The sequence below is a fragment of the Otolemur garnettii genome, unplaced genomic scaffold (genome assembly GCF_000181295.1).
Source record: "Otolemur garnettii isolate 467f Iridium unplaced genomic scaffold, OtoGar3 scaffold00016, whole genome shotgun sequence".
Lineage (NCBI taxonomy): Eukaryota > Metazoa > Chordata > Mammalia > Primates > Galagidae > Otolemur > Otolemur garnettii.
Genome location: NW_003852411.1, coordinates 18,220,535 through 18,232,278, shown reverse-complemented (window position 1 = coordinate 18,232,278; position 11,744 = coordinate 18,220,535). Strand labels below are relative to the sequence as shown.

Sequence of the window (11,744 nt, the reverse complement as noted above, 5' to 3'; positions counted from 1 at the left end):
AACTGGCAGATCACAAGGAACCAAGTGGTGTGTTATATTTATTACAAGAATAAATAAATATAACCAACCAAGTGTGTCGTATTTATAAAAGAAGAGTGATATGATGCCATGCTCAATAAAAGCAATTTCTTTAATAGAAAAAGATGGAAGCTTTACCTAGATGGAGTTGAAACACATTCTTCTTAGTAAATTATCACAAGAATGGAGAAGCAAGTATCCAATGTACTCAATACCTATATGAACCAATAGATAAACAAAGACATGCCCACCTGAGAGAAAAATGCTATTTAATTCAAAAGGGGGGGGGGCAGAAGGAAAAGGGGAAAGAGGAGCAGGAGGAAAGTTGATTGGTAAGCTCTCACCTAAGGTGCATGATGTAGGGGTACACAGCACACCCCTTGAGTGAAGGGCTCAACTACAACTTGAACTTTACCTAACAAATGCAAACAATGTAACCTGATTACTTGTACCCTCATATTAATCTGAAAATCCCCCCCAAACATTTTCCAGGCCACAGTGAGGAGAATGAATATAAGAGATGACCTGGGTAGAAGGGGGACGATTAGTAAAGAAGCTACTGGAAAAGTTTGGGTGTGAGATGATGATAGTCTGAACAAGTGTGGTGGCAGAAGAGATAGAGAGGAGGCGATGCCTGGGACTCTGTTTTGAAGTATAAGTGACAGGACTTATTGATAGTTGAGATGTGGGATAAGAAGAAAATGAGGAATCCAGTATGAGCTGTGTTTCTGATTTGAGCAACACACTGGCTGGGGTACCATTTTTGGAAGAGGATGGCAGATAGTAAGTTTGGGGAGGAATGTTAAAAGTTTTAAATATTTAAGTTGAGATACTTCTGAGATAATGCTTGTATTATGTTTTTAAATACTAAATGCACTGTCCAGTAGAGCTCTCTGAACCGTGACGGAAATAGCGGAAATAAATAATTCTTTATTTTCATTATTTTAATTAATTAATATTTAAATAGCCACAGGTAGCTATTTTAAGTTGAGATACTTGTTCCTTGGCTAATTGAGTGATTTATTTACTGATTCCACAAATTCTTACTGAGCGTCTAATACCAGATGCAGTGGTAGAAACAACTAGAAAACAGTCAGTAGCAGTGAGCGTCCAGCTGGCATTTAAAACAGGGACATGAGTGAGATCCCCAGAGGGAAATGTAGAGAGAGGAAAAGATGGAGATTTGCATGCTCCAACATTTGAAGATTGTTTATAAAGGACCAAGGAATGAGGAACCTGAGTTAGGAGGAAAATTGGGGAAGGGTGTAGTCATGGAAGCCAACCGCGCGCCTCAAGAAGGGCCGAGTGGTTCAGCTCTGCCAAATGCTGCTCAAAAGTGGTTGTGGTTGAGGATGGCAAATGTCCAATTAGTCATGGTAGCCCTAAGTTGTTAGTGACCTAAGCTAGCAGGTTTGGTGGTGTGGTATAGATAGATGCCACATGTGATTGACTGAGTGGCGAAGCTAAGGTTTGCAGGCGTTTGTCTGTCAGTTCAGGGATACAGAGAAACAGAATGATGTGGGGGGAGATGGGAGATCCTACAGCCTGCTTGTGTGGGACTCGGGATGGAGAAGAAGAGACTGATGATGCAGTAGGGAGAGGGCAGATGAAAGGGGTGAAGTTCTTGAGAAGATGAAAGGGCTAAAATTCAGAGCAAAGAGGACCTAGTCTTGGTTTTAACACACGAACTCAGCAGGAATGTGGCCAAGACTCTTCATTTCTCTCAGCCTCCACTCTCTTTCCCTTTATAAGTCAAGAAGTTTGGAAGATGTGACTACTTAGCTCTCAAATTCTGTGAAACAAAATAACCAGCTACCATGAAGATCATGCAAGAGTTTTTTTTTTTAGACAGAGTCTCACTATGTTGCCCTTGGTAGAGTGCCATGGCGTCACAGCTCACAGCAACCTCAAACTCTTGGGTTTAAGTGATTCTCTTGCCTCAGCCTCCCAGTAGCTGGGACTACAGGTGCCCGCCACATAACACCTGGCTATTTTTTTGTTGCAGCTGTCCTTGTTTAGCTGGCTCAGGCTGGGTTTGAATCCACCATCCTGGGTGTATGTGGCCGGCATCGTAACCTGTGCTCCAGGCACTGAGCCAAAAGAGGTTGTTTGGACAGCAGTTTTGATGGCTTATCTTGTGGCTTAAGAGGCGTGTGTCATTATTATTATTTTTTATTATTATTACTTCTTCCTCCTGTAGTGTTTTCTTGCCCCCCATGTAGCTGGGATCACAAGGTCCGGCTGTCTTGTTGTTGTTGTAGAGACGAGGTCTCACTCTGGCTCACTCTGCCTCAGGCGGGTCTTCAGGGTCTTCAGCTGGTCTCGAACCTCTGAGCACAGGTGATCCACCCACCTTGGCCTCCCACAGCGCTGGGACAACAGGCGCTTGTGTTATTATTTTGGTGAGAACTACAAGGACAAAAAATTTCTCTATGAATAAACTGGGAGAAGATCTGATTCTTTCCAGTCTTAGAATCCAGTGGTTTGCTTCCTCCCCAAATGGAACCTTTTGACTCCTGTTTTAAATGGAATTCCGCTGTCATTAGTGATAACTTGAGTGGAGAGCTCCTGGAAATGGGGGTAGGATATCCTTCCTTGGTTTTAAAGTTTAGCCTTTTCTTAATCTTTTAAAAAAGATATCGACAGCCCCCAAAACTTGGTGACCAACCGGGTGACGGAGAACACAGTGACCGTCTCCTGGGACCCAGTGCAGGCCGCCATTGACAGGTACATGGTGCGCTACACCTCTGCTGATGGAGACACCAAGGAGGTTCCTGTGGGGAAGGAGCAGAGCAGCACCGTCCTGAAGGGCCTGAGGCCAGGTGTGGAGTACACGGTGTATGTGTGGGCCGAGAAGGGGACCCGGGAGAGCAAGAAGGCCGACACCAGGGCCTGGACAGGTACCGAGTGGGACTTGGATGGGGAACCCTTCATACCCACCTGGAGAGAGTCTTCCTCCTTGAGTGGGGCGGAGAGGGGAGCAGAGAGGGCAGGTGCTTTACCTGAGGACATTCTTCAATTTCTTCATTCTTCTTTTTACCTTTTTGAGATAATATGTTAGCATGCCAGTTCAGATGCGATGGCAGAACGTTGAGAAAGTGGGGTGATGGTGGTGCAGGAGGCAGCCTCCCTCACCCCTCTGCCTAGCCCAGCGCTCAGGCTCTCCCCCGCTGCTGTTAGAAACTGGGTGGTCCCCAGCTCCAGCCATGGAAGAGAGAGGCAGGCCCCCCTTCCATTTCCAGCTTTTGTGGTGGGGGTGCAGGTGGAACATCTTCCTCTGTTCTGTCTCCAGCTGAGGATGATGACTCTGGGACTACGTGTGTTTTGTGTGTGTGATGGGGCCTCTGGTTCCATCATGGAGCATCTTGGAGATCAGCCCTCAGAGGCACCTGGAAAAGGGCATTATGCCCACCCTGGGGTCTGTGGACAAGGTCTGCCTGTCCAGTCCACGGTTAAGTGCACTGAGTGTGGCCACAGGCTTTAGAGATGCCTTGAATTTCTTTTTTTTTTTTTTTAAATTTTTCTTTATTAAATGATAGCTGTATACATTGATGCAAACATGGGGTACAGTGTAGTGTTTTCATATACAGTTTGAAATACTTTCATCAAGCTGGTTAACACAGATTTCATGTCATTTGCTTAGTCATTGTGTCAAAACATTTATATTTTAGTTTTAGAAAAGTTCACTTGTACCCTTGTTAGACAGATATATAGGTGATCTTTCTGGTCACCCTCTCACCACCCAGCCGCCCTTCTCCCCTCCCCTTCCCTACCCCCTCCCCATATTCTTGGGCTAGAATTAAGTTGTAGCTTTCATTTTGAATTTCTTTATGCTTCTTAATAGTTAAAATTAATTGGCATTTTTAATACAAAAAATAAATGTTTATAGTAAAATGTTTAAAATTAAACAAAGCTTTGTAACACACACACAAGCGCTTCTCCCCGTTACAGACCCCCTCGTACCCAGTGTTGCTCTCTAGAGGTCCCAGTAACCGGCATCTCCCTGCCTCCTACCTCCTCCTTCCTTTCTCCCCTTCTTCCTTCTTTGTCTTTTCTTGGTTTTACTATTTCTGTTTTTAAAGATAACTATAATGAATTTATCATCTTTCTACTTCATAGAAATGGGAAAGTAACTAAGCCAGACATCTCAGGTCCACAGCCAGGGGAGAGCTGGGCAGCGAGGTGGCAGAAGCTAAAGATATTTAAATCATGACCGTTTTTGTTTTGATTATGAAAGCAGGAAATTCAGTTCTTCCACGGGATAGAAAGAATAAAATCTATGCCAGATGCCATGCTTTTGAAAATCAAACCAAGCTGATATTACAGAAACTCAAAATTTGTCAAAACATCCTAATTCAAAACAACAGCTGTCTGACTTCTATTAAAATACTACAATTCACTTCTCAACTGAAATGCTACTGGGTAGAAAATAGCCTGGAGACATCTTTTGGGGGAAGTTCTAAATTAAAATAACCTTCTATGATAATGCTTTTTTCAAAATGGAAATTTCCATATATCTTATTTGGTTAAAAAAAAAATGAAAGCATTGTCTGACCAGTTATTAATGGTGTTGACTCGTATTTTTGCTGGGCTTTTGTTGTGCTGGTCTGCAGTGTACACTTCTGTACCCGCACATTCCCTCTGGGGTTTGGGCGGGGAAATGCGTAGAAGAAAAATACTCTTCTTTTTGTACATCTCTTTTCTATCCTCCTTCTTCTCTCTGTCTCTTTCTCCCCCCCCTTTATATACGTACAGTTTTCCTTATCTACTTCCCTTTCTTCCTGTACTGCTTTTGTATCTAAAGCCACATATTTAGATATGTAAGAAAGATAATTTTGTATCAGATTTCTATACAACTTAACTTCCATTGTTAGTCCCCATTCTGCTGGTGGGTCAGAAATCTCAGTAAATCAGAGGTCTGCTCCTTCCTCCAGGCTGTTTGTAAGTCATCAATGACAGGCATTTCAGCTGTGTGTGCTGAGTCACCCCTGGCCTCTGAGTACAGGGCCCTCAGATCAGCCACTCGTCCATCTTTTCACATCCCTCGGGAGCCCTGACATCTGTGAGAATGTGCCTGTTACCCTGTTCAAGCCCATCACTCTCGGAGAATCTTCCTGGGAACTGGGGGCCCAGATTCTGCACCCTGGCACCCACCCAGTGCCCTGTTCCTCTGGTCCTCTTGTTTTCAAAGGGGTTGTACTTTTAGAAACAAAGGTCAGAAGGGATGTGTGGCAAGGAAGACAAATGGAAAGGTGTATGGGGAGAAAATGGAAATCGATTTCTCAAAAATTACCTTGCCTCAGTTGTATCTTAATAATGGTAATTACCTGACTTTTTACATACAGAAATTGACCCTCCCCGAAACCTTCGTCCATCTGCTGTAACACAGTCTGGAGGGGTATTGACCTGGACACCACCCTCTGCTCAGATCGATGGCTACATTCTGACCTACCAGTTCCCAGACGGCACAATTAAGGTACTGGACCCTGCTTGTCTTTTCTCTTGGTGCCTTCTCTTCCCAGCCCCTGGGTGAAGCCGCTGAGTGGGGCCAGTCAGCTGGATTGCTGGCCGAGCTATACTGATCACATTGCTGGCCGCACTCATCTGCCCCAAGTTATTTTGTTTATTGTTGATCTTCCCAAGTAAATGTAAGTTCCACAGGGCAGGAAATTTTGTCTGTTTTGCTTATCATTGGATCTAAAGTGCTTAAGGCAGTGCTTAGCACATAGTAGGTACTCAATAAGTATTTATTGGTGAATCGATTAACCCTTATTCTGAAGGTTGTATTTCCTCCTTAGAATCTGAAAGTCAGCAAATTTTTAAAACTTGTCCCAATGAAAAATTATTATTCTCTCTCCTTGGCAAGAAAGAAGGGAGGAAGAAAAAAAGGAAGGACATTTTGGTTTATTTTTTATCTTACTTAATTCTTACCATCCCTACTAGGAAAGTTAGCCCTCTGTTTACAGGTTCAGGAGGAAGTTTACTAAAATACTGGCGATCTCTCTGTTTCACAGATATCAATGACCAATGTCACCTCTAGTATTAATGTTTTCTTAGTCTTTTGGCAACATTTTACTCCCCATGGTGGCTATAGTCACAGCCCCAGTGCATATCAGAAGGCAGGAGTCCCCAGGAAACCTGGCTGGTCCGGAAGCAACAATGCTGAGTCTCCACCACAGCACAGCCCTCCAGAGAAGTGGCTGGGACCCACTGGGATTCTGGACTACCACTGCGCCTTCAGAGAGACAAAACACTGTGCCCTCTGAGAGCTGCTGTTATTAGCACCAGGGAATGATGTTAACACCTAGGGTGCTGGGGGCAGTCAACTGAATAACTGGGTGTTCACAGTTATTACTGTCTCCTTTGGTAGGAGGTGCAGCTGGGATGGGACTTCCAGAGGTTTGAGTTGCAAGACCTTGAGCAGGGCATCACCTACCCTGTGTCCCTGGTTGCCTTCAAGGGTGATCGCCAGAGCAGGAGCGCATCTACTACCCTCTCCACAGGTAAGGCGGAGTCCTGTACTCTGACTGACAAGCATTGAGAGGCCAGAAAAGGTGTCCAGTGAGGAGCAGGTGCATTCAGAGTTAGGAAATTCTTTCACTCTGAGGAAATGAAAATGGGGCCGCGTTCACAGGAGACCCATCCCAGAATGGAGAGACTAAAGAAGGGAGCAAAATGGAGTGTTATTTTGTGGGGGAGTTGGTTTGAGGGAGGAACGATGTGAACTTAACCTTATTTCTGTTGCATTTGGAGAGTTTGATAAGAACAGAATGAGTGAGAAAAATAAGATGTGAGTGAAGAGTTGGAGGAAGCAAAATAGGAGGTTATAAAATATTTTCCAAACAAAATCCATTGTTTTAAAAATGGGAAAAAGCCCCACCTTCCTTCTCCTTGTCCTTCTCCTGATGATGCTGTCCCTCTGCTTGGCTCCCAGTTGGCGCCCGATTCCCACACCCTTTGGACTGCAGTCAGGTTCAGCAGAACAGCAACGCTGCCAGTGGCCTCTACACCATCTATCTGCATGGTGATGCCAGCCGGCCCCTGCAGGTGTACTGTGACATGGACACGGATGGAGGCGGTTGGATTGTGAGTCACATGGTGCCCTGGAGAGCTGGTCGCAGCTGCTCCATGGAGTGTTTGGGGGATCTATTCTTTATCCACGAAAGAGAGTAACTTTGTAGGTTTACAGCTGTGTTTAGAAAGATCCAAACCCACTGTAAGAAGAGAGCCTAATAATTCTTAACATCTGTCCTACAATGGGTGTTAGTGGAGAAACCAAACTCTACAAAATAATTTAAAGAGGTTTATTCTGAGTTAATATGAGTGACCATGGCCGGGGGGGGCGGGAAACCAACCAAGAAGCCTTGAGTAAGTGATCCCAAGGTGATGGAATTATTAAGTTTAGTTTTATACATTTCAGGGAGGCAGGAGTTACAGGCAAAGACATAAATCATTTTGAGGAAGGTATAACATTGGTTTGGCCTGAAAAGTTGGGAGATCTTAAATCAGGGCTTTGCAAGTCATAGGTGGGTTTAGAGATTGTTTAACTTACAATTGGTTAAAGGAGCAAAGCTTTGTCTAAAAACTTAGAATTAGCAGAAAGGAATATTTAAAATAAGACAAGGGAGTCTATTAATTATTGTGTGGTGTTTTGCCAGAGTCAGGTTGCAAGAGGAAGACACAGTATACTGGGTCAGAGTGACTTAACTCTTGCTTGACATGGCCTTAGGTCTTGTTTATAATTTGGTATCTTATGGTCGCAAAGAGTCTGTTCTGTCAGTCTTACAATGCTGGCCAGTTGTGCCTGAACTCCAAAAGGGAGGGGGTACAATGAGGCAAGTCCAACCTCCCATCCTATTGTGGTTGGAAACTCAGTTTTTCAGGTTTCTCTGGGCTCTCCTACGCCAGAAAGGATCTGTTTAGTCAGTGGCATGGGGTCGGGGAGAAGGTGAGGATTTAATTTTAGTTTGCACAGGCTTGGTTAAACTAAGGCGGATGAGTAGAAAGGCTTAGGGGTTTATCGTCATCTAAAAATGCCCTATTTGTATGTATTACCTATATCTTACCCTCTCCAAAGCAGTTTCATAAATTTGATGCACACACAATAGCTTTAGACTGAGAGAGGTTTATTTTTCCTGTTTTATGGAGAGGAAAAGTGAGGCCCACAGACAAAAGTGCCGTGGCTAAGTCACACACAAGCTCAGACAGTTAAGTTCACAAACTCATCCTAGAAAAAGTGCTACATCCCCCCTTGCTGTGTATCTCCTTGGTCACCTTTGAGGTACTCCCCTTAGGAAGCTATGCACCAATGCCAGTGCCTAATCCTCCCTTCGAAACAATTCTGGAACTCTTTTCTGGACAATTAAATTTGTGAACTCATCCTAGAAAAAGTGCTACATATCTCATTACTGAATATCACTACACTCTCCAGATGGCCAAGGGGAGTCCCTTGAAGGTGACTGTAGTGATTTCAGCAATAAGTATGTAGCACCTTCTCTAGGATGAATTCATAAATTTAATTGTCTGTTCTTGTAAGTTAATAACAAGGCTAGGACCAGATTTCAGGACGCTGGCCTCCTTACCCACTGGTCTTCCCAGTTGGTCATCTCAGGTCATCCAGGATGGAGATGTGTGACCTCTTTGGAGGGGTTCATCCTCTGAATCAGAGCCTGCTGTTCAGATTCTGTACCCTGGCTCCACGGTACAGAAATAAGACCTTTTGGACTTTGATTTAAAAGACTAAAGCCTGGAAGAGGGAAATTTGGGCAGTGTTCTAATCATCCCTTTTCTGTGTAGAGGTTTTATTCTCTTGGGTCGTTGTCAGCTTAGACCGCAGGACACCTTCTTTGATTGCATCAGCCTGCCCCAATTATATGATGAGCTGCAATCGGATCCTTCCATCTCCCTCTACCCTGTCTGTCCCTGTGGCTGAACTGATAAAGTTTTCACTGCCCCAAACCAGTGTGTAGCCATAACCTGCTGTTTCTGCAGCTCACTGTGGCAAAGAGAAAGTCTGATCTCATCGAGCTCAAACTAGATTCATTTACACGTTTGCCCGGGGGCCTGGGAAACTAAACATACTTGAGCAGCCATGAATAAAATGATACCATCTGATGAGCTGCAGTAACGAAAACTTATTATCTGCACAGTGGCATCTGATGGCTGAAAGGCAGTAATTGGATTGGCTGGGGGAAATTCCTTATAGATTTATAAAAATAGCAGAACAGAATGTAACCTGGGAGGTCTTCTACCTCTCCGGACCCATAGGGTGGTTCCTGCTGTTTTTCATCAGCATCATTGTGACTCTAAACATTCTGTCCCTCATGGCCTGAAGCCTAATTTCCTGTCTTTGTGCCTATAATTGACTATTGGCAGGACATTTGGTTTGTGTCAACTAGTGTGGCTTTTTTGAAAGCCGACTTTGCATAGGGAGGGAGACATTTGTCTAAGCAACCTTTAGATAGAGATCTGTCAGCTTGTCTGCCTGGGAATACCCGTGATGTATTGAACAAATATTTATTGAGTACCTACTATGTGTCAGGCACTGTTTTATATGTTCAAGATCCAGCAGTGACCCAGATAGACTAAAATCCCTGCCCTCAGGGAGCTTGCCCATGCAAATGTCCTTTACAAAAGCACAGAGGTCAGTTCCAGAAATAATGAAACCACTCTGCATTCTATCCCATACCAACTGCCTCAACATCCCATTCTGAGAACTGTTTTCTGACCTACATACCTGGAGATAAGCATGAACCAAGAATCTGTAGGGTTCTCCTTAAAGCCACCATGCTCCAGAAAACACATGGAGTCCTGAAAACTTCTCCACTCAATGTTTTATGGACAGTTTTCGTGTGTTTTTGAGTTCAAGAGTCCTTTGTCACTGAAAGACGACCTATCTTACTTTGCTCTTTTTTATTGTGCTTTTAAAACCCTTTTATGATAATTCTTCTCCATCCCAGGCAGCAGGATCTCAATTTGATGAATAGGCCAGAAGAGCTCTGCCCCCAGGTACACTCTGTGCTGGTGGGAGGCTGCAAGGAACATGAGGGAAAGCCTAAATGTCTCAAATATTTCCATCTTTGTTTTCCACCTTGAAAGCTTTAAGGACTGCATCAGAGGCATTTGTGGAGATGTAGGTTTTTTCCGGTTGAAATTTATTTGCTAAGGGGCTTTTGTTATTCCCAAGTAGTTCCTTATAGGGTGTTGGCATCCTGCAGGATAGGAATGGACTAGATTCTGAGTGAGACAATTAAAGATGCCTGATAAGGATGTATAAATGATCCTTGTGGGTAGGTTCATTTGGAATCTGATATAATAAAATGCAAACCAACATTTATTGAGAGATAATAATAACTTATTATATCTGTATGTGCCAGACTCTGGCCTAAATACTTTATGATTTACTATGATTAATGACCTTGCTGAAGCCTCAATTTAAGCCTGTGACAGAGGGGCTATTAACATCTTGATCTAACAGCTGAGAAAAGTGAAGCTTGACAAGGTTAACTAACTTGCCCAAGGACATAGCTAGTAGAGGCAAGTATAGAGCTGGGTCTAAACAGTGATGCCAAGAGCACCAGAATCATTTTGGGAAGCTCCATTGGCCAAACTGAAGCATTATTAAGAAAAAAAAAATCAGCTGGAAAGCCATCAAGCTTGGGCACTGTGTTTATTGGTCTGTAATGTGTCTGTCCTAGGAGACAGGATTGGATTTGAGCCTGATTGAATTTGACCTTGTAGTGGGAACAGGACTTGACACAACAGGTGTGGACCCAAATCTTGGTGCCACATCTGTACATCTGTGCTAGAATTTCACTGTCTAGGGTACAGGGCGAGTCCTAGGGAAAGGGTTGGGACAGGAAACCTTGGTAGGAAATTAACAAGTCCTGAAAGTCTTAAGCAATGCTGTTTGAGAAACAGAGTCAGGACCGCTCTTTTTAAACTTTCTGACTGACCGATGAGGAGATGTGTGTGTTACCTTTGCATCAGCCTCTAAATAAAATAGCATCACAAATGCTTGCCCCAGGGCCAGCACTCCGCAGATGTGCACTGAATGATCGTTACATAAGTGAATAAATGAGTGAAGAAAAATGAAGCAAGCCAAGAAAGGAATATAGTGTCTTTCAAACACGGACACTTGAGCCCAGGGGGAAGTGAGTGATGTTAATGTGCTGTGTAACTGTTACAATCCTCCCCAAATGCTGTTCCCACATTCAGCAGCTCTTTTCCATTTATAGAACGTTTTTGTCCGTACTGTCTCCTTTGGTCCTCCCAGGAACTCTGTGAGGCAGATTCTTCTTCCCTACTTCTATTCCTGTTTTGCAATGAACTGGCAGAGGGTCAGGAATGGAAGTGACTCCCTCCCTAACCCCTGCCAGGAGGTATCTGTGGTCTGACCTGAGCCTGGAGCTTCCCCGCCCCTGGGTGCCTTAGTTCATCCCCCCTGGGCCCCACGTCTGGGCTTGTGCTTCAGAAGGAGTCACCTGTGAGTGCCCAGATGGAGCATTCAGCACTGTGGGGCAGTAACCTGGTCTCTCCTCCCTCCCTGTCTCTTTCCAGAGAAAACTGTAAAGAAGGCACAAGTATCAGGTGGTTTGCCTTCCCAAACTGAAGATAATGTGTTTTACTTCAAGGCACATGCTGGGAAGTCTGGTGGGAAAGAAGAAGATTAGATTTTGTATTGGGGCTGCTGCATTTGAATGAATACAAAGGGAGGGAGGCAGAGA

General features: G+C 44.1%; 1 protein-coding gene across 1 annotated transcript in view; it reads left to right on the top strand.

The window, feature by feature from the left end:
• TNN (tenascin N) overlaps window positions 1-11,744 on the top strand; it is a 54,357-nt gene that overhangs the window by 28,444 nt on the left and 14,169 nt on the right. The window contains exons 10-14 of the mRNA XM_012802588.1: window positions 1,771-1,777; window positions 2,655-2,918; window positions 5,364-5,494; window positions 6,389-6,521; window positions 6,953-7,104. Of these exons, the coding sequence (XP_012658042.1) occupies window positions 1,771-1,777; window positions 2,655-2,918; window positions 5,364-5,494; window positions 6,389-6,521; window positions 6,953-7,104 (687 nt within the window). The remainder of the gene's footprint in view (window positions 1-1,770; window positions 1,778-2,654; window positions 2,919-5,363; window positions 5,495-6,388; window positions 6,522-6,952; window positions 7,105-11,744) is intronic.